The sequence below is a fragment of the Tupaia chinensis genome, unplaced genomic scaffold, assembly GCF_000334495.1.
Source record: "Tupaia chinensis unplaced genomic scaffold, TupChi_1.0 Scaffold000018_1, whole genome shotgun sequence".
NCBI classification, from domain to species: domain Eukaryota; kingdom Metazoa; phylum Chordata; class Mammalia; order Scandentia; family Tupaiidae; genus Tupaia; species Tupaia belangeri.
In genome coordinates, this window is record NW_006159448.1 from 1,743,080 (window position 1) to 1,766,835 (window position 23,756).

General features: G+C 38.3%; 1 protein-coding gene across 1 annotated transcript in view; it reads left to right on the forward strand.

Annotated features, from left to right (window-relative positions):
• The window catches only part of UNC80 (unc-80 subunit of NALCN channel complex), a 240,046-nt gene that overhangs the window by 184,261 nt on the left and 32,029 nt on the right, over positions 1–23,756 (forward strand). Inside the window, exons 48-55 of the mRNA XM_006140105.3 lie at positions 3,046–3,180; positions 4,378–4,516; positions 5,229–5,325; positions 11,320–11,490; positions 15,585–15,677; positions 17,333–17,368; positions 17,707–17,925; positions 22,177–22,377. Of these exons, the coding sequence (XP_006140167.1) occupies positions 3,046–3,180; positions 4,378–4,516; positions 5,229–5,325; positions 11,320–11,490; positions 15,585–15,677; positions 17,333–17,368; positions 17,707–17,925; positions 22,177–22,377 (1,091 nt within the window). The remainder of the gene's footprint in view (positions 1–3,045; positions 3,181–4,377; positions 4,517–5,228; positions 5,326–11,319; positions 11,491–15,584; positions 15,678–17,332; positions 17,369–17,706; positions 17,926–22,176; positions 22,378–23,756) is intronic.

The window sequence follows — 23,756 nt, forward strand, 5'->3', positions numbered from 1 at the left end:
CGACAATCCCTTCTCCTCCTCTCGGGATTTTGGCCATGCACATACACACACCCAGTATGAGTTTCAAGATTCGAGTCTGGGTTTCAAACCACAGTGACCACATGGGAATCCATCACCTTAACCACCTGGGTCCCAGGGCTCCTGGTTTTATATCCATTCAGCCAATCTGTGTCTTTTCATTGGAGAATTTAATCCATTAACATTCAGTGTTATTATCAATATTTGCAGACCTATTCTTGTCATTTTGCTAGCCATTTTCTTGGTTGTTTTGTATTATCTTATTTCTATTTGTCTCTTTCGTTTTCCTGATATAGTACTCCCTTACGTACTTTTTGAAGAGCTGGTCCAGCTTTCACAAACTATTGAAGTTTTTATTATCTGAGACTGTTTTTATTTGTTTTTCCCACTTGAAGGATAATCTTGCTGGCTATAGTATGCTTGGTTTAAATTGTTTTTCTTTTAGAGTTTTGAATATATCTTCCCATTCTTTCTTTGCCTGCATCATTCAGTTGAAAAACCTGATGTTAGCGTGATAGGATAGCCTTGGTAAGTAACTTGATGCTTCTCTCTTGCCATTTTTAGAATCTTGCCTTTGTCTTTGATTTTTTACCAATCTGTCATATGCTACAGAAAGGATCTTCTTATGTTGATTCTATTTGGTGTCCTTTGTGCTTCCTGGATTTGTATGACTTCATGTTTCTTTGTGTTTCTCTATATTTGGAAAGTTTTCAGGCAGTATTTCATGAAAGAGACTTTCTATGCTTTTATCAGCTTCCTCACCTTCTGCAATTTCCATTATTCAGATATTTGAGGTTTTAGTGGTGTCTAGTATTTCCTGTATTATCCTCATTTTTGGGAGTTATTTTTTCATTATTTTCTTGTAGTTTGGATTAAGTCAGAGGCTTTGTCTTTCAGATTGAAGATTCTTCCTTCTGTGTGGTCCAATCTGCTATTGATGTGTTCAAAAAAGATTTTGATTTTTTGAATTGTATTCTTCATCTTCAGACGTTCTATTTGATGTTCTTAGGGTGTCTATCTCTTTATAGAATTCCTCCTTCATATGACGGAATGACCTCCTAATCTCCTATAGTTTGTTGTCCATTTTTTCTTCTCATTGGGTTTTGTTACAATGAATATTCTGAATTCTAGTTCTGTGACTTCTGGGATTTCTTGTGTGTGTGTGTTTTTTTCCATATTGGTGAGGAGTTGCTATAATCTTTTGAGGGAAGATATACTTTCTGATTTTCTCCTATTTCTTGAGGCTTTGCTTTGTTTCTTGGTATCTGGAGAAGCACTTGCTTCTCCCTACCTATTTGAGGTAGGTTTCTGGGGCTGTATGCTTGTGCACTTCTGTCTGGTATACTTTAGCTCCACACCAGTTTCTCTCTTATTTTGAACATTTTTAAAATTTGATTGTGGCTGAGCGTTGACTTGAGGAAGCTTACATTAAGGTAGTAGGTAAGGTTGGCATGCACAAGCCTGATTAAAAACCTGCTCCTCTCTGGCTCTAGGACCCACAGAAGGCTCCATTTCTTCTAGACCAGTGGTTCTCAAAGTGTGTCTCTGGATTGGCAATGTCAGCATCACCTGGGAACTTGTGAGAAACACACACTCTTGGGCCTCATCTCAAATCTACTGAATCAGAATCGCTGGGGTCAGGGCTCAGTAATCCATGCTCATAAGAAGACCTGCAGGTGGTTTTGATACCGTAGAAAGTTTGAGAACCACTTTTCTTAAGAGAAATATAGGGCAATTTTCAGCTGATGTTTTTCCCAAGAGATTCCCTGACCTCTATCTGAAGAGATTTTCATTGGGACTAAATTTGGTATGATGGATTTGAGAAGTGAATTTAATAGGAACATGTCTCATGTGTATCTGGCTACATTTAAGAGGGTCTGGGGGACCCCTAGTTCTTTGAGAAGTTTTAACAAAAATTATGAAAGTAATACATGCTTGTGTAATGTGGAGTTTGATCCACCAAATGAGCAAGAAACTTACTTTCATGGTTATAAGATGCTTTGCTCTACTTTTAAATCATTACAGTTTTCTCTACTTTTAAATATTTTTTTAAAAAATTTTTGCTATAAGGCATGTGTGTGCTTGCTGGAGGGACTGAGAGACAGAAAGCAAGAAACCATCCCTGAGTGGGATGGCCATGCCACAATCCCTTCTCCATTCTCCTCTAGGGATTTTGGGCAAGCACACACATGTACCCAGCATTAGTTTCAAGCCACTAGGCCTGGGACTTGAACTATCATCGGCCATATGGGAGTCTAGCATCTTAACCACTATGCTACCTGCTGGACCCTATAATACTTTTTCCCTTTTACCAAAAGCAATTAGGATCATTATAAAATTCAAAAGATAAGGTCAAAAGAGAAAATAAGGATTATCTATAATCCTTCCATATAGCCATGATTTATATTTCTTGTCAATCCTGGCACTCTCTCTGACACATACACACACACACACACACACACACACACACACTTTTAAAAAAAAGAAAGAATTGGCTTATCCTATATATTTGAGTTTGTTGCCTACTTTTTTTATGTAACACTAAGACTATCATGGACATTTTTTATGTAGCTGTATTTAGCTTTCTAGCATTGCTTTAAATGACTACATAGTATCCCATTGTTTTCATGCAGCATAATTCACTTAACCAACCACTGTTTATGAATCATCTAGGTTGTTTAAAATTTTCCACCATTATAAACAGTCTCACAGCAGACATTCTTATGTATACACCTCTGTACATTTGTTCAGTGTTTTTCTTGAGATAAATTCCTAGTCACAAACTTTCTGGAAAAATGTATAGTTTTCGAATTTTTATGTATATTACTGTATTTCTCTCAAGAACAAGTATCCCATTTACACTCACCTCCACCAGTTTATGGAATTTACCATTTCCCTTCATGGTTTCTATGGTTGTGAGTTTTAAAACAAATACAACTTCAGTGTGTTATTACAGCGTTTTTTAAAACAAATACAACTTCAGTGTGTTATTGCTGCATCTTCTGAACATGTGGCGTTACTCCACAGGTGTACTCTGACTACGAAAGCAACCCCCAGTTGCGTCAAGCCATTGAATTTGCCTGTCACCAGTTCTACATTCTACACCGGAAGCCGTTTGTGCTCCAGCTGTTTGCAAGTGTGGCTCCTCTCCTGGAATTTCCTGTGAGTATGCTCTGTGGGACTAAACAAAGACCAACCAAAAACTAAGGCTATGTATTCAGAGTCAGCCAATACTGTGTTTTGGCAGAGACTGGAAGGTAGGCAAAAGATGGATAAAGCTTTATAATGGAAAAAGGGGATGCTTAAAGTGTACCCTGATTGAAGCCTGGCAGACAGGGATACTATAAAGGCTTACATGGAGAGAATTGGTAGTTTGGCTTTCTGTGGTTGGTCCTAAGTTGGAAGCAAGGACACAAATCAGAAAAAGTTGTCAGTTTCTTCCACCCCATGAATCCTTAAATCATTTCTATTTCAACAACAAAATTATTTTTCTTCAACATTTCTCTTGAACACTCACCTCAGCCCCTAGGATGTAAATGATTCAATTTTCTGATTTTTTTATTCATGTTAAATTCATAAAAGAGCTAGAAAATAATAAAAGGAAAGGGAAGGTCCTCTGATTTCCTTTTTTTTTCTGTACCCCTCTACCACCTACCCCACTTTATTTCTAGTTTTCTTAGAACATTTACCATCATATGATGTTATATATGTATAATATATATCTCTACCACACCCCACCAACAGAATTTAAGCTTCATGAAAGCAAGATTTTTGTCTGTTTTTATGTTTACTTGTTTGTTTGGTTTTAGTTTTTGTTGTTTGGATTTTTTGGTTTGTGCCTTGGGTTGCTATAACTTGGCACATAGGAACTTGATAAGGATTTTTTGTTTTAATGAGTAAGTCAATGCCATTTTAAATGGATTTGAAATGACAGGTATTTCCATTTTGGAATTATAATATCAAATGAGACCTGTGAAATTCCTAGAGTTGTTAGTTAAAATAAGCATCTGTTCCCTAAACATATTTGAAGTACTCAACCAATTCATTACAGAAATTTCCTTAGTTTTATTCTCTTAGATCATAGGAACTACTACTATGAAATTTTCCGGCGGTTCATATATGTTGTGTTTCTGAGTTTCCATGAATATCTCTTTTCGTACCAGATTCACATTTAACAGATTCCTTAAAAATGAAGTACAACTCCAAAAGCATCTGACATTGTTGGATGCAGAATGATGTAACCTGAAAACCAGATAGACATCACTATTGTTAATGGCAGTGTTTATGAAATTTGAATTTCTAATCAAATCACACTAGTATGGACGTAGAAGTCAATCAACGTTTTTTTCTTTTATTCAGGATGCTTCCAATAATGGGCCAAACAAAGGTGTGTCAGCTCAGTGCCTGTTTGACTTGCTGCAGTCCCTGGAGGGAGAGACCACTGACATATTAGACATCTTAGAGCTGGTCAAAGCTGAGAAGCCTCTTAAGTCATTAGGTAAAAGCAAAACTTCCCTTGACATTCTTTTGCTCATTGTAATTGTTTGTACATTCACACATACATATACACACACACATATATATGTATATACAGAAGTAACTCAAAATAGAAAAGATGAATGAAACAGTGGTGTGAACTGAATAAGCACATTTTTTTCTTGTTTCTTTCTTAAATTTCTTGCGGATGCTAGAGAGTAAGGAATTCTCTGCTATGCAGAGTATATGAAAATGATGCTCAGTAGACTCCTGTTCCAGCATTGTCATTTTCAGAAAGCTGTGTAACCTTGGATAATTCTAAATGAATAACCCTCCAAAATGGTCTTTTATTACCATGGAAGGTGTATAACTAGAGATAATTCAAAGCTAAAGTCTCATGTTTTACTTTAGATCATTTATTATAATTAGCCTTCAATGTCTTGTATTAGGTAAAATTTTAATAATTACCTCAAAACACTTTTTATTTTATATCCAATTATTCAAAAGTAGAAAACAGAATTTCATTTACTTTAAATAAATTAATTTTTATTTATTTATTTGTTTACTTACTTACTTACTTAATCATTTATTTTAGGAATAAAATCTAACAAAGAACAGCCTATAAAATATAAATGAGATGAAAGATAATATTAGGAGCTCTTCCTTTTAATGATTTCTTCTTTCTCCCCGGTGGAATCCACTCTGAGTATATGTCTTAATTTTTGTGCATTCAGATTTCTGCTACGGAAATGAAGATCTGACATTCTCTATCAGTGAAGCCATTAAACTTTGTGTTACTGTGGTGGCATATGCTCCTGAATCATTCAGAAGGTAACCCCAGCCCCTCATAAGCCTTGTGATAAGAAAATATAGAAATGGAAATAAAATAGAGCAAAACCAAAAGTTATATTTGGAAATAACGGTCTGTAACATTTTGGCAAGTAAGTTTTTAAAAGCTAAATCTAGGGGGTTAGCAGGTGCCATGGTGGCTAAAGTGTCAGACTCCCACATAGCTGACTACAGTTTGAGTTCCGGATCCAGCAGCTTGAAACACACACCAGGCATGTATGTGTGCATGCCCAAAATCACAAGAAAAGAATGGAGGAGAAGGGATTGTGGTATGGCCATCCTCCTAGATGATGATTTCTCACTTCTCCTCTGTCTGTCTTTCTCCTGCAAGCACAAGTACCATATGACAAAAACTTAAAAAGAAAAAGGCTAAATAGAAAACTTGTCATAGCAGAGGTTCTGAACTAATAGTAGGTCTTTATTATTTTGAAATTCCCTAATTTAGAATTTGTGCACAGGCTAAGATGTTTAGTCTTGTTAGAAAATATTGTCCCTGGGAACAGGAGGTGGTGTGATGGTTAAGTCACTGTACTTCACATAGCCAACCATAGTTCAAGTCCCTGACTTGGCCACTTACTTTCTCACTTTCCATCTCTTCCTCTCTCTTTCTCTGTTTCTTTCTGATCAAATTAAAAAGAAATAATAATAATAAATAAAAATAAATAATTTTTAAAAGAAATTATTATCCTCTTATGTAATACAAGTCAAAGAAAAATTTCATAATAGTTTTTTTTTAATGTTTTTATCATAGTGTGCATGTACTTGCTGGAGAGAGACATAGAGAGAAATAGTGAAAAAGAAAATGAGAAATCACCTCCCAAGGGAGATGGCCATGCCACAGTCTCTCCTCCTCCTGTGATTATAGGCACACATACACATGTGCCCAGCATGATCCTCAAGTTGCCAGGTCTGGGACTTGAACTGCAGTCAGTCATGTGGGAGTCTAGCTCCTTAACCACTATACCACCTACTTGCCCCCATAACAGATATTTAAACTATTTTTAAAAACTCCTTTAAGTAGTAATAAGAGCTTTTGAAACACAAAGAGCAAGCATATAAATCTTGACTTTCATCTTGCCAAGTTCAGGAAACTAAAGGACTCACATAGAGAGTGAGTCATCCCAACTCTAGAATGTTGGCTCTGATCTGATAAATACATCATTTCTATTAAAAATCCTACTTTGTCAGCAAGGTCTTCCAGGAGGGAGGAAGATGAGCTGATTATTTGATCAGTCCTTCTAGGAATATTTTTAATTTTGGTCTCCTATTCAAAGAATCTGTATCTTTGGCTTTGTAGATTTTTGCTATTGTAGGTTTGTTTTCTGCTTTTTACCTCCACTTTTATTCTTTTCTATCTTTCATTTTCTTTTGACTTAATTTGTTGTTTTCTAACTTACTGAAATGCACACTTAGATTGCTCATTTGAATTTAATGTATTTCTTTTTGACTACTTTTTACATTTTTTATTTGCCTTGGGTCTTCATGAGTTTCATTGTTGTGATTTTCTTTGTTTTTATACTCCAAGATTCACAATGCTTTTTGGGTGTAAAAATTCACAACTTTCAGAATTTTAGAAAATTTCACCATTAACTCTTCTATTATTATCTCTATCTCATTTTCTCCATTCTCTTATTTTATGACTTTACTTATTTCATTTATGACATATATATGTAGACACATATATACATACATCCATATATATGTGCAATTATATATACATATATGTATGTATATATATATGTAATTGTATATATACATATATACACACATATATGTATGTATATATGATGACCTAATATTTTCTTACATCCATAAGATTTCTGGAAATTCTGCTTGGCTTCATAGCTCATCAACATTTCTGTTTGCATTGTCGTTAGCCTCTTTTTCCACCATAATTTACAACCGAAAAATGTCTGGGAAAATAAAATGCTCCATATCTCTGGAGGAGATGAATATGCTTCTTTGTTTTCAGAACCCTGGTACCTCCAAGAGATATTTGGTAGACAACTTCTCTCTGATACTTTCAACACTTGAATTTTTAATTGCCAGAGGGCATGTGTATTCACCAGAGACAGAGAAAAGGAGATGGTGGAAACACTCTCCATTGGGATGTGGTCATACCACAACCCCTTCTCCTCCATTTCTTCGTCCTGTTGGGATTTTGGACACACACAAAAATACACCTGGCATGTTTTTCCAAGCCTTCATTGTTGGGATTAGAACCACATCAGTCATATGAGACCTAGTTCTCTTTTTTTTTTTTTTTTCAGAGAGGTTTTTGCTATAGGGCATGTGCACTCGCCAGAGAGACAGAGAGAGACAGAGAGACAGAAAGCAAGAAATCACCGCCCGGGGGGGGTGGTTACGCCGCAATCCCTTCTCCTCCATTCTCCTCTCTGGATCTTGGGCATGCATGCACACATGCCCAGCCTTACTTTAAGCCTCTGGGCCCAGGACTCGAACCGCAGTCGACTACATGGGACTCCAGCAACATAGCCATTATACTAACTGCTGGTCCCAAGTCTAGTTCTCTTAATCACTAGGTCACAAGGCTGGCTCAACATTCAACCCTTTCTTAGAATTTTTTTTTTTTTTTTAGTCCAGCCTTTCTAATAAGACAATTAGTCTTCAACAATATACTTTTATTATAGGAAACAGAACTGACTTATTGCCTCATTTTATTTTATGATTTATTTTTTACATTGAATCATTGTACATCTCTATAGCTCACAATATGTTTTTTGAGGTATATGTGTAGTATGTGACAATTAGTAGGATATTACTATATACATCGTTTTCAACAGAGAATGTTAAAATATTGCATTTGTTAAGTTTCTTTCCTGAGCCCCTCCCACCCACCTTCTATTACCCACTCTTCTGCCATACAGTTTCTGGTATCTACACGTCTTTCCTATTATTATGCAGTGCCCCCCACACACAGGAAATGAATAATCCAATTTAAAAATGGGCAGATGAGTGACACAGACAACTGTCTAAGGAAGATATACAAATGGCTAAAATGCAAATGAAAAAAGTTCTAACATCTCTTCTCATAAGGGAAATACAGATTAAAACCACAGTGAGATATAACAACATCAGTCAGAATGGCTATGATAAAAAAAAAAAAAAAAAAAGGAATAACAAGTGCTAGAGAGGCTAGGATGAAAAGTGAACCCTTTCACAATGTTGGTGGGAATGTATGTTAGTAGAGCCACTGTGGAAAACAACATGGAGGTCCCTCAAAAGCCTACAGATAGTTCTACCATATGACCCAGTAATTTCATTCCTTGGTATTTACCCAACAGATAAGAAAATAATCAGAAAGATACTTGCACACCCATGTTTACTGCAGCATTATTCACAATTGCTAAGACTTGGAATCAATCCAAATGCCCAAGAACTGATGAACTGGAAAAACTGTGGCATATATACACTATGAAATACTACTCGTTCATAAAGAATGCTAAGACCCTGTCATCTTGATTCGGAGTGAATGAATATAGAAGATTTAATGCTAAGCAAAGTAAATCAGATACAATCCCCACTCAATATATACTGAATGTCTGTACGCTACAACAGAAATTGAAAGATTCAAAAATATTGCCTCACTAACTAAGTTGTCAGTGATGTAGTCATACTCAAGAGTATCAGAGTTCTGCCTTCCTATCCATCAAATTCTGAAAATTGCAATTTTCCTGCCTTGAGAACAGTAATTTAAGAGTTACAGTACCAGAAGTAGCAGCCAGTACTCAATATTGACAAAGTCCATAGCTGGAACTAATCAGTATTTTTAGAAAGGAGAATAAATCAAAGAAAATCTTGGATTTGGGGTCTCCAGGAGATCAACCAGTCTTTGTTATTTTCTAGAATCTGTAAGTTATAAACCTAAATTCAACTAGCGGAATCTCCCTGCAAAAGATTTATTTTGGAGTTATGGGAAATCATCTTGAATAATAGCTACTTAATTTTCATCTCCCCTTTAAGATAATATTTCTTCCTTCCTTCCTTCCTTCCTTCCTTCCTTCCTTCCTTCCTTCCTTCCTTCCTTCTTTTCTTTCTTTCTTTCTTTCTTTCTTTCTTTCTTTCTTTCTTTCTTTCTTTCTTTCTTCCTTCCTTCCTTCCTTCCTTCCTTCCTTCCTTCTTTTCTTTCTTTCTTTCTTTCTTTCTTTCTTTCTTTCTTTCTTTCTTTCTTTCTTTCTTCCTTCCTTCCTTCCTTCCTTCCTTCCTTCCTTCCTTCCTTTTGAGAGAGATTTTTGCTATAGGATGCATGCACTCACCACAGAGACAGAAAGTGAGAAATCATCCCCCTGAGGGGGGATGGCCACATCACAATCCCTTCTTCTCCACTCTCTCTTTGGGATTTGGAGCACATATGCACATGCATCCAGCATGAGTTTCAAAGCTGCCAAGTCTAGGACTCAAAAAGCAGTCAGCTGTGTGGGAGTCCAGCAATGAAACCATTATGCCATCTGCCGGTCAGTAAGATAATATTTTTATATTTCTGACTTCCCAATACAAAATAGTGTGGACCCAAGCCAGTGAGTGTTGTTCACTCACTTAATAAGCAGGCATTGCCAGATCTCACCACAAGGGCTGTTTCCATAGAGCCTTGCTATAGAATTACTTAAGCTATAGGAAGCCAGCCTTTTAGAAAAGGTTTCTTGTGGTTATTGTTGTCATTGTTTTTAATTTGCCAGAGATAGACAGAGAGAAAGAGAAAAGGAGGGAGTAATCAAGAAAGCACCCCCCCACACACACACCCTCATGGAGAATGGTCATGCCACAATACCCTCTTTTCCATTTCTCCCTCCATTCAGGATTTTTGGCACAATTGCACAGCATGTTTCTCACATTGCCAGGTCCCTATGTGGCTAAACACCCTGACTAGATCACATACTTTCTTAAGGCAAGATTCATTGCCTTTAGCAGCTGCTTAATCAATTATGTTGGTCAACATTTCTAGCACCTTTGACATCTCTTGATTTGAATAGGTGAGAAGGGGCTCAGAATTCATCTGTTTGGAGGTTTTTTTTTTTTTTCATTTTTTCATGCTCCTGAAAGTGACAGAATCAACAAAATTAGAATGTAAATTGTGGCTCAGTCTCCTTTTTTTTTTTTTAATTTTCCCAGAAAGCATATGCACTCATGGGGTGAGAGTGGGGGGTAGGGGCAGAAGGCGAAAAAGCCCCTTCCATATGGAATGGTCACATTGCAATTTCTTCTCCATCTTTCAGGACTTGGGGCATGAACATATAGGTACCTGACATTTTTTTCAAGCTGCCAGGTCTGGTACTTGAACCATACAGCTGCCCAGATGGGATTCAGTCACCTTAATGACCGTGCCACAGGCTGGCCCCAACTTGATTTTCTTTCCATACCCTCTTTTCCATTTCTCCCTCCATTCAGGATTTTTGGCACAATTGCACAGCATGTTTCTCACATTGCCAGGTCCCTATGTGGCTAAACACCCTGACTAGATCACATACTTTCTTAAGGCAAGATTCATTGCCTTTAGCAGCTGCTTAATCAATTATGTTGGTCAACATTTCTAGCACCTTTGACATCTCTTGATTTGAATAGGTGAGAAGGGGCTCAGAATTCATCTGTTTGGAGGTTTTTTTTTTTTTTTCATTTTTTCATGCTCCTGAAAGTGACAGAATCAACAAAATTAGAATGTAAATTGTGGCTCAGTCTCCTTTTTTTTTTTTTTAATTTTCCCAGAAAGCATATGCACTCATGGGGTGAGAGTGGGGGGTAGGGGCAGAAGGCGAAAAAGCCCCTTCCATATGGAATGGTCACATTGCAATTTCTTCTCCATCTTTCAGGACTTGGGGCATGAACATATAGGTACCTGACATTTTTTTCAAGCTGCCAGGTCTGGTACTTGAACCATACAGCTGCCCAGATGGGATTCAGTCACCTTAATGACCGTGCCACAGGCTGGCCCCAACTTGATTTTCTTTCCATTGCTTAAAGTCTTCAGATGCTGATGGTCTTGGAAGCATTAGTTCCATGTTACCTACAGAAGCTAAAGAGGCAGACATCACAGGTGGAGACAGTACCTGCCGCCCGAGAGGAGATTGCTGCCACAGCTGCTCTTGCCACATCTCTCCAGGCCCTTTTGTACAGTGTGGAGGTCCTCACCAGGTAATACCACAGGCAGAAATACCCACAGCCTCGAGCCATATGTAGCCACTGAAAATATAAAGAGAAAATTGTGAAGGCTAAAAATAATCTAAAACTCCGTCTTTATTTACTGATATCTGCATAAACTCAGCCCTTCTTGGTTTACAATTGCAAATAGTTCTAAGTCACTTGGGTAAATAGTGCTAAGAACTCTAGTAACAGTGGTAGTTGTAATAATAATAGTCATGCTATTTCTACCATGATTGCTAAAGACATATTTGCATATAGCTTGCTGAGTTTGCGTGTAGTTTTAACACAGTGGTAAACAAATCCTTTGTAAAAGGGCCAGCTTAGTGAATACTAAAATGTGATCTATGTGTTTATTAGCTATTATATTATTTTATGAAACATAAAATATTTGTAATTCTAGCTTAGCATTCTTTTATTATTTTTGCGGAGTTGTTTTTTTAAACCATGATTTCAGAAACTACATAACAAATATTATTGTTACTCTAATACTGGAATTAACAGATTCTCTTTGGGACAGGTTGGGTGAAAGAGTTGAGAGATTTAGGAAGAGAAAGGCAAAGGTGCTACAGAGTTCAACCATTAGCAAAATTCAGGAAATTCATCCTGTCACAAGATTTGTGTGTGCAGAAGGAACTAAGCTGCTACATGGCATGGAAGGGCCAGATGGGGGCTCTGGATGGGACAAAAGATAGAGTAGAGAATGTGGGTACAGGTCGCCCTGCACATTATTGACTCTCTTCCATTCCCATTTAAATGACCTAATATTCTTCCAGGAGGTGGAGGGATGGATGGGAAAGCCTTCTTCTTATATTTGAATCTTCATTCCTCTATTCCATTCTGTCATGCTGTGTCTATCGGATGGCACTCTTAGCCAAAATTGCTGTCAATAATTTACCCCCCAACCTTAAGGCACCAATGTACCTACTCCTATCTTGCTGTGTTGGTAAGAGGGTCAGCTGAAGTCCTCTGGTCTGGGGCATTTTTTCATATGCATCAGGACACGAGCGAGTACATCAAATTGTTATTCATTAACTTCAGGATATGTTTAGTTTCTCATCATGAGCTACACTGTCAACGTAGACAAGCAGAATATAGCCTAAAAAACCTAGGTAAATTATCATCCTGATGGGCTCTTATGCATCCAAACTGAGGAAATGGGAAGAGGAAGAACGGAGAGCCATAACAAATTGCCTCTTTCAAAGAGGAATAGTCCCAATACTTTACTGATGGCTTCATTAAAAGTCCAGGGTGGAAGACCATCCTGAAGAGAAATACATGACTTACACACTTCCTTCTGTACCCTGCTGGTCATGGCATTAGCTACCCCCTACAACTAAAGGAGTAAAAAGCACATTCCCCAAAGTGCAACTTCAGGTATTTCTCTTATTACAAAACAATATTTTTCTCTTTTCTTCTTTTCATAAGGGAAACTCAATTAACTTATTCAAAATTGACTTATCCAAAGTACTTTGGAGAGTTATGGATAGAACACTGACTCAAAATTCTGTAGCTTTAAATACTTCAGTACATTTTAAATTATTTTCGTGGAGTAGAAGACAGGTCTCACTAATTAGTAGTTTCTCAGCACAAATTGACTTCTTTGTTTTTCCAAAAGGAAAACAAGAATCCTCTTTCATTTCTTTTTTTTTGGGGGGAGGGGGTCGGAGGTGGGGAGCAGTTTTTACTATAGGGCCCATGCGCTCACCAGAAAGACAGAGAGAGACAGAGAGACAGCAAGAAATCATCTCCCAGGGGAGATGACCACGCCACAATCCCTTCTCCTCCATTCTCCTCTCAGGATCTTGGGCATGCATGCACACTTGCCTAGCGTGAGTTTAAATCACCGGATTTGGGACTTGAACCGTGATCTATGGGAGTCCGGCAACATAGCCGTTATGCTAACTGCTGATCTCCCCTTTCATTTCTACACTCCTCATTTTCTTATCGCAGAAAAAAAAATGTTACACTTAAATAGGTAATATTACATAAACAAGTATAAAGGGCTTCAAAAAGTTCATAGAAATGAGTATTATGTAAAAACTATACATGAGTTTCAAAATTACTTGCACCAAAATAGCACATACTTCCACTTTTTGCAAACTCTTTGAAGCCTCCTCCTATATTACTAGCGTAATTAGTTTTCTATTATCATAGAACAAGTTACCCAAGCTCATTTAGGTTCTTGGAAAAACCCAGTTCCACACATCTTTAGGTATGATGTCCCATTTCCTCACTGGCTATCAGCCAGGTGCCATTCTATATTCTGAAGGTACCTGCATTCCTCTAACATGGCTGCCTCCATTTTCCACCCAACAAAGCTCCTTGAATCTTTCTCATGTTTTAAATCTCTCTGCCCCAAGCAAGAGAAAACTCTGCTTTTAAAGGACTCACTTGATTAGATTAGGCCTACCTAGATAATCTTTTTTGCCATTGATTGTTAAAAGCGTACTTTCTCGTCATACTCACCATACGCAAAATGAGTAAGGCAGAAGCAAGCCTAGAAGATTTGATAAAAACAATTACTTTGACAAATATCACCCTTTTTATGTCTCAGATGTTAGTACAGAGACAAATTTTTACCTAAAGTTTAAAGTAAACCCTCCAGATATACCATGAGATGATGAAGATTCAAGTCTTTTACTAAGCATCCAAATTGCTGACTTTCCTGGGTAGCCTCAGGTATAATTTTTGACTAGGAGAATTTGTTCATCCTTCAATAGGTTCTCAGAAAAACAGAGTGGTGGGACCAGCAGTTAGAATAATGGCTATGTCACTGGACTCCCATGTAGTCGACCATGGTTCATGTCCCGGACCTGGTGGCTTAAAACTCACGTCAGGCACGTGTGTGTGCGTGCCCAAGATCCCAAGAGGAGAATGAAGGAGAAGGAATTGCGGCATGGCCATCCCCCCTGGGGGGTTATTTCTTGCTTTCTGTCTCTCTGTCTCTCTCCATCAGGCGAGCGCATGCGCCCTATGGCAAAAACCTCTCCAGAAAAAAAAAAAAAAAAAAAAGGGGGTTAATTTTGGGGTAGAAGGGCAAGATTAGGCCTACCTAGATAATCTTTTTTGCCATTGATTGTTAAAAGCGTACTTTCTCGTCATACTCACCATACGCAAAATGAGTAAGGCAGAAGCAAGCCTAGAAGATTTGATAAAAACAATTACTTTGACAAATATCACCCTTTTTATGTCTCAGATGTTAGTACAGAGACAAATTTTTACCTAAAGTTTAAAGTAAACCCTCCAGATATACCATGAGATGATGAAGATTCAAGTCTTTTACTAAGCATCCAAATTGCTGACTTTCCTGGGTAGCCTCAGGTATAATTTTTGACTAGGAGAATTTGTTCATCCTTCAATAGGTTCTCAGAAAAACAGAGTGGTGGGACCAGCAGTTAGAATAATGGCTATGTCACTGGACTCCCATGTAGTCGACCATGGTTCATGTCCCGGACCTGGTGGCTTAAAACTCACGTCAGGCACGTGTGTGTGCGTGCCCAAGATCCCAAGAGGAGAATGAAGGAGAAGGAATTGCGGCATGGCCATCCCCCCTGGGGGGTTATTTCTTGCTTTCTGTCTCTCTGTCTCTCTCCATCAGGCGAGCGCATGCGCCCTATGGCAAAAACCTCTCCAGAAAAAAAAAAAAAAAATAGAGTGGTTAATTATGGTGTAGAAGGTCAAATTGGTATGTACACCCTTGGCTTTTACCAACTGTCTCGAATGGTTAGCCTGATCCCTGTAGAACTGAAAAACGAACACTTAACTTCTCACTTACTTCATCTCTGTAAACTTAGAAGTTTGACTTCATAAATGTCTTGTCTAAAAGAGCTATGGTTTATTGCTAAAAACAAAGAAGTGAAAGAATTTAAATCATAGCAAGCTTTTGTAGACTTGGGACTCAATATTCCTTTTAAAGCGCTTCTTAAAACAAAGGGAAAACGCGTGACAGAAAGCCCAAAACTAAATGGCCTATCTTTTTAAAGACTCTAAAACTGACCTAAAATTATGTGAACTTCAGTGCCTTGAGGATTTCATAAATATTTCCACATGTTATCTTCTTGTGACAATCACTGTTATTGTTTTAGGCCCATGACAGCCCCACAGATGAGCAGGTGTGACCAAGGCCATAAGGGAACCACCACAGCTAATCACACCATGTCGTCTGGGGTGAACACCAGGTAATTCACTGTGCTTTATACTTCTATGATCGCTTAATTTCATACAACTTGAAAATGTCAGCTGTTGGAAAGGAAGGGAATCCTGAAAATAGTCAATATTGTTTGTGAAAACCTCCAAGGAAAAGAAAAGAAGGTGGACATTTAGAGTTACAAGAGAATACCAAAACTTCTTTTGAAATTGTCAGAGAAATCCAAACTATTTGCACAAATGGGCATTTGTGTTGGTTTGTTTGCATGTGCATGCTAGATTTTCTCCGCCTCCTGAGTATTCTTTGAATTATTCCCCTGTTGTTTCATTTGCCTTCAGCAAAAGACAAATGAAACAATAATCATCAGGAGGCGGTCTTTTATCCCCAGAGTAGTTATGCAGAGTCAGTTCACTTTTGCCTGAACAGATTTTCTGCAGACATTTCACCTAAACTTTGACTTATGTCCCAGAATGATACTTTCATCTTGTTGACTTAATCTCTTTACCTCATTTTGGTGTAAACCAGACACTGGTTTTACTGGTAAATACTTTATCTACTTCATTCTATCTGTGTTAACCTCTAAGTACTCAAACACACAGAGAAGTGAAATTAGCTTCTTCCTCCCAGGACCATTCGAGATAAGGCAAACCCAAAACCTGCTTAAGAGAGTTTTTTTTTTTTTTTTTTTTTCCAACATGGAATAGTTAATAGGGATATCAAAAAGAGAAACTAAATAATTTCCAACTCTCTCTGAATCATATTTTGAAGTGCTATATTATTTATGTAAAGTGAGTTCACTGCTGATCATATATATACAGTCATATTAAAAATAAAATAAAACTGAATTACAAATCCAGCTATAAATTGTCTTAAGAATGATTAAATTATGCCTCAATTGTTTTTTATATTAAGGAAAATGATCTAATTGAAGTGAAATTTCAGAACTTCTTTAAGTATATTAGGTTAGGTTCAACTACTAGATAAATGGTACATAGATAAAGACGTCTAAGTTTTATTATCATCTGTCTTAAAGGAGTAAGTCTCCAGAGCTGAAAGGAAGTGAGTCAGGTTTCTTCCTCTGACCTCCTGCTATGGAGCATAGTGTTAAAACTACAACATAAAGTTAGTTCTAAGTTCTCAAAAATTTCTCTCATTTGCTACTTTCCATGAGTTTCTGTTTTTAATATATTTGTCACTACATAAATTATGACAATGAAACAGCTTTCATGGCGCTGTAATCATAGTATATGTAGTAGCCAAATGAAAGATTTTTAAAAAGTTTGCATTTTAGAATGAATATGTACACAGGACCGGAAGATGACATAATGGTTGTGTCATTGGATTCCCATGTAGTCGACTTTTATTTGAATCCCAAATCCACGCTGGGCGCACGTGTGTGTGTGCCCAAGATCCCGAGAGGAGAATGGAGGAGAAGGGACTGCGATGTGGCCATCCCCCTTGGGGGGGTTGATTTCTCCCTTTTTGTCTTTCTGTGGCTCTCCGAGAGCACATGCCCTATAGCAAAAATCTCCCTTAAGAGAAAAAAAGAGTTAATATGTGCACATTTGGGATATATCGAAATGTATATCAAGGACATTTTATACAAAAAAAAGTCTATAAGAAACCCTAGCAAAGAGACCTTGTTCTTACTCTGATAATTATGCAGACTCTTTTTCTGACTCTCAGGTACCAGGAACAAGGAGCCAAACTGCACTTTATCAGGTACAGAAAAACTTGCTTTAATTTCATACCAGACATCTTGAGATGATTACCTTTTGAGCCGGGTTATGGTTTCATTAAATTTTATTTAGTTGAACTTTGACATCATATTTTTGTATACATCTTCAGAGAATAGCTAACATTATGCTAATTTGGAATGCCAGTCTCTTATAGGCTGCTGAACTTTATGAATCCTTCAGCTGAGGCTCTCCTTGGCCTCACCCTATTGATTCATTAACTCCTGACGAATCTTATACTTTTCTTCAGTGTGATAGTTTCCTCTCACACTTGCTACATGCGCACCTTGGCAGACCCTTAGTGATTCTTTTGAAATCTCCCAGGGAAAACCTTCACCTACTGGAGGAAGGGCAAGGTCTTCCTAGAGAAGAACTGGATGAACGAATTGCTCGGGAAGAGTTCAGAAGACCCCGAGAATCCCTGCTGAATATTTGCACAGAATTCTATAAGCATTGTGGGCCAAGATTGAAGATCTTGCAAAATCTGGCTGGAGAGCCACGAGTCACTGCCCTGGAACTGCTGGATGTGAAGTCCCACATGAGGTACCATTCTTGATTTCCCTGTCTCTGGGTGTGGACACAGCTTGGGCCGTGTGTCTGAGTGTAGATGTTAAGCTTATGTGATGGAGGAAGTATTCAGGATAAAAACTCAGGATACTCAATGATTTAATTCCCATGATTTGGATATGTACCATATAGAACTCTCTGGTATAGTGTTCATTAAGTTCACCAAAAAGGACTTGGGTAGACAGGGGGAAGGAGACACATTCTTAGACAGAAAAGCAAAGTCCATGTATTTGCTCTTCAATAAGAGTGAGAGGAAAATTTCAGCATTCAAATTCTTTAAAAAAATAAAAAAAAGTAAATAAATAAAAGAGTAAAAAAAAAAAACATAAAGTCACCTTCTTCCAAGTACTATTCACTGCCCAGGTTCCAATTTTTCACAAGAATCCAATGAAAATGCTTCCTACTGGAGTATTTGTTTTATCTCTAGACCACCTAAGTTATGAGCCTTGCAAGAAAGTGAGTAATTTTAACTTTCAGCTAACCTTGCTTGGGCCTGAGATCCCCTTTATATTCATTGTGTTTGATAGCCTTCTAACAGTTCAACTGGATGAGCTTAGTCATCATTTTAAATACTTTACTCCTGCTCTGTCAGGAAAAGGCCCTGGACGTACCTCTCCGTGCACTCTATTTCCTTCTTCTGTGGAGATGCCATTTGACTTGCTACTCATGATAAAGGTTGTGTGTATTCAGATTCTTAAAGGGAACATGATTCCAAACTACCTTCCATTCAAATTTGTAATAATTTGTAAAGGCTCATGAACAAAAGATTTACTTAGAAAATTTAGTATTTCTACAAAGCTAAATGTAGGGGCCAGCAAGTGGTGAGTGTTTAAGGTACTGGATTCCCACATGGCGATCTGGTGGCTTGCTTTCTCACTTTCCCTTTCTCTCTCTCTGTCTCTCTCAGTCAAATTTAAAATAATAAATAAAAGGGGGACCAGCAGTTAGCATAATGGCTATGTCGCTGGACTCCCATGTAGTCGACCACGGTTCGCATCCCGGACCCGATGGCTTAAAACTCACGCCGGGCGCATGTGCGTGGGTGCCCAAGATCCCAAGAGGAGAATGGAGGAGAAGAGATTGCGGCTTGGCCATCCCCCCTGGGGGGTGATTTCTCGCTTTCTATCTCTCTGTCTGTCTGGCGAGTGCACGTGCCCTATAGCAAAAAACTCTCCAAAAATAATAATAATAATAAATAAAAATAAAATGAAAAAATATTTTTAAAAAAGCTAAATGTAGAATTAAGCTTCAGCCATTCAGAAATAACACTGCCATTTGGTGAAAAACACCAATTTTTAAGAACCTTTTTCCTTAAAATAATCTTTTGAAAAATATTAGAATGAATTTTAGTGAAGAAGAGGCCAGAAATGTACAAGCACAGCTTATTTCTTCTCCAGACTAATTTCACATTTTCTAGTGGTGAGCAGTACCCAGCAACACCATGGAGAGCTTCATGTATGTTCACAATTCCCCCTGTGCACTAATGGGAAAGAGCTGATTTCACACCAAGAATTTCAGCTCCTAGAGAGAAACCTTCAGAGAAAGGGAAGGGAAGTATGGCGTGTTAAGGTCCTGTTGCCATAGCAACTCAGGACTCTAGTCATCTCTCCTATTCCTTTCCCACCTATCATCTCTTAACTGAGCTAAGTAATTCTGTGGACATAGAAACATCACACTCCCAGGGTCAGAAAATTATTATTACCAACAGGCATTTTGTGAAATGCAAAAAGATTTCTAAAATGTAGTTGTATGTGTGTGTGCGTGTGTGTGTATGTATGAGAGAGAGAGACACCATGGAACAGTGATTGTCAAGTAAAGTGACCATCTGTATCTGCTCTCTTTGGGGCATTTGGAAGAACATGAGTTGAGAGGCTTTAGAGCTCCCTCTGGAGGTCAACACCTGTTAATAGCTCCATGAGCTATGATTTAAGTGATTTAGCTCAGTGTAAGCAACAGAACTAGGATACCACAGATAGACTTACCAGAAATCCTATTTGCCTTATCAGTCTTGTTGGCCAGTTTTGGCCTCAAAAAGCCTCACACTTAGTACATAAACACTTGGGCCTGATAACCAAGAACTTGGGCCAACCTTGGAAAAAGTGCAACTCTTTTGACAGTTTCTACATGGAACAAAATTCAGAAACCTGAGAAGTAGTGCCAACAAACCAAAGCCATCCAGACAGCCTAACTAGGCCAATTATGTAAAGAATTTCTGTAAAGGCCCTAGGTCAGAGCATGCGCCATAACCAGGAGAGACATTTCTACAAGGCAAACCACATGGAAATCACCCACAAGGATCAGCTGGTGGCCTGGTGGTGAAGGCAGCTGGATCCCACATGGCCACTTGTGTGGCTTGAGTCCCAGACCCTACAGCTTTAGAAACACATCAGGACCCTGTGTGTACATGCCCAAAATCCAGAAAAGAGAAAGATGGAAGGATTGTGGCATGACCATTCCCCACAGGGGGTCAGGGGGTTCTCTCTCTCTCTCTCTCTCTCTGGCAAGCACACATACCCTCTAGAAAAAAGAAAAAAGTAAAGATGGCTGAAGGGAACCGGTGGTGGCACAGTGGTAACACAAATGGGCATATGAGAAAGGTCCTGGGTTTGTATCCCAGGACTTCTCTGAGCACACTGGCCCAGTACCCCATGATCAGGCTGGCTAAAACCAGGGATGGATTGTGACACAAAGACCGTTGGGGTGCTTCTCTCTCTTTCTTGGAAGAAATGAGTACATGAATTTAGAAAAAAGGCAGTTGGAAACTGTGTGTGAACTGCTCAAGGAAAGGGGGCTGATCTTTAGTGTCACCATCTGTCCATCCGCCCAGACTTTCCCCACTCTTGAATCCCTGTTCACCACTAAAGGTGCAGAGCTAGTGGTGTGAGGTGCCAGGATGTAGAGGGACATTTCAGGACATCAGCAAGCTCCTCCCTCTATCTCCACATGTACATTCCTGTGCATCTTAATGGAGCTTTTGAGTGAACTCAAAACTGAAGCCAGCCTGCCTGGAATCTTTAGTCATGACCAGGAGCTATCACAGGCCTTTTTCAGGCATGCAGCAGCCACATCTTGCAACTCCACAATTCTGTCATCCCCACATCTGGAAAGCAGAGATTGAAGTCAGCAGGTATCTGGAGTTCGCAATGTTTACGTGCAACCTTGACTTAAAAGGCAAAACCTTGGGGCTAGTATGTGGCATGGTAGTTAAGACGCTAGACTCTCACATGGCTGAGCATTGTTCAAGACTCGACCTGGTGGCTTGAAAATCGCACTGGACGTGTGAGAGTGTATACTCAAAATCCCAGGAGAATGGAGGACAAAGGAATGTGGTGTGACCATTCTTCTTTGGTGGATGAGTTCTCACTTTCCCTGTCTCTGGTGAGTACATGTGTGTCCTATGACCAAAAAAAAAAAACTTAAAAATGAAAAAAAAATTAAAATTCAAAAGTTCCAGAAACACACACAGGGCAAATCTTTCAGATGGCAGCAAGTGGTTTGACCACCAGGTCCACGTAATGGAGATGAAAGATGTGAGTTTATTTAAATAGCTCTGTGGTGGTATTAAAAAAAAAGAAAAAGAACTTCAGCAGAGCAAGAGGATCCATGTATTTAAAAAAAGAAGAAGAAGAAAAGAAAAGAAAAAAGAAAAGAAAAGAAAAGAAAAGAAAAGAAAAGAAAAGAAAAGAAAAGAAAAGAAAAGAAAAGAAAAAAAGCAAAGCAAAGCAAAGGCTTTGAAGGAATGGAAAGGAAATGAAGTTTGAAGAATTCCTTGGACTGCAATAAAACCCAAAACACCATTTGTAGAGTGCTTTTGATATTGCCTATGAGCTGTGAGGGAGTTCTGAGACCATCAAGCTTACCTTGACATTTGATATTAGTGATTTTCTTGTTCATTAAAGTTTAGTTTCTCTTTTATGTGTGTGTATGTGTATGCTCAGACTTGATATTCTCTAGATATGTTTGGCCTGTCCATACTCTGTCAGGGTCTTAGTTTCCTCATCAGCTGTTCTCTTATTTACCCCCTGAAAGCTCCTGTAGCTTTCTATTAATATGCATGTGCAGGCATCAATGTGTTGATAAATGTGAGAACACAGGGATGGAGAATGCTGGGAAGAATTTTCTCAGTTCATGGAGTTGGTGTACTGGAAGGAGATCATTAGTATGATGCTATGCTGAAAATTTCTGGTCATAGGATTCTAAGATTATTCTTTCAAAACATCATTTCAGATTGGCAGAAATTGCACACTCCCTTCTGAAACTGGCACCGTATGACACCCAGACCATGGAGAGCCGTGGGCTGCGGCGCTACATCATGGAGATGCTGCCCATTACCGACTGGACAGCTGAGGCAGTGAGGCCAGCTCTCATCCTCATCTTAAAGAGATTGGATAGAATGTTCAACAAGATCCATAAGATGCCTACTTTGAGGTGAGGAAGGCTCTTAGTCAGCCATTGATAATAAGTATCAAAGATTTGTCATGTTTAAGATCGTGGATCAATCTGGAGTTGAATGCGTGACTTGAAAATTTTCTGTTGGTAGGTCTGCACGATGACTCGGATCTGTGAGTGCCTAACTAGCAGAGTCTACATTTTGAGAAAACACGTTTTCTTTTTTTTTAAACAAAGTGTTCATCTCGAAAATGCTATCCATTGCTTAGCTATCATGTTTCTTATCTGACACACATCAGAAACTCAATTAGTATCTTTAAATCCCTTTAGAAATAAGACACGGATGATTTACAAGTAAAACAAGTAGGGAGAGAAGAAAAATTAACTTGATATTCAAAATATTGCATTTGACTTAGTTAACATATTTAGGCACAGTTTACAGAAATGCCAAGCTTTACAGTAATAAGCCAAGTGGCAACGAAAATGATTGTAGCATTGATAACAAAAGTCTAATTTTTATGTTTTTACCTAATAACGTGGGTACTGAGTGAACATTATTACCACTTTCTCTCTGTTTGGTGGCCTGAGGGATAGGCACAGGTGGCCTTACTAGGAGCGGGTCTCAGGTTGGAAACCATAGTCATAATGAGCACGTAGCTCAATCGATACGTTCTGATAAGCCCACGAACTCAGAAATTTTAACTTGGGTTAGTGAAAGCATTTTCTATCCCTTTAGGCTAAACCTGAAAATAGTACAACTCTTGCCCAAAAATTTATAGCACTTAGTGGGCAGTTTGTCAGAATAGCATTTAGGTAGTAACCTCTTCTCTTATTTATATTTATGTGGCCTTCAGGAATCATAAAAAAAAAAAAAGAAAGATTTTATTCTAAAACATTGATGGTTTGTCCACTCTTTCGTAGTGTGGCAACGGATGCCTGTACATTATGGCAAGGTCTTTCATTTCAGTGGCATGGACATACCTGTTCCTCAAGTGTGTGGTGCCAATGGAGCATTTGTATGTATAAGCAAATGGCTCATCAAAGATAGATAACTGTCTTACAAGGCTGTGTCAGAATACATTGTTTTTCTTAAATAGCTTGGTATCTAAAGATGTTAAACATCTCTATCCGTTGGCCCATTTGTCATACACCTAAGCTCTTTATAAAAAATGTCATGTTTCTCAGAAGTAGATTTCTGGTTTAGTGTGTAGACCTGATCGATTTTAGGCAATTTTCTCAGGAGGATGCTGTGAATATGAGGATGTGTTAGATTTAGTTTCTTTATGTGATCTTAGTTCAGTATAACAAATATTGACTGAACCTGCCCTGTAGATTAGTGAGCGCTTTTGACATCAGGGATGTCAATATATCCACAGTTATGAATATATTCCCATTTTTTTAAAGGATATTTGGGTTAT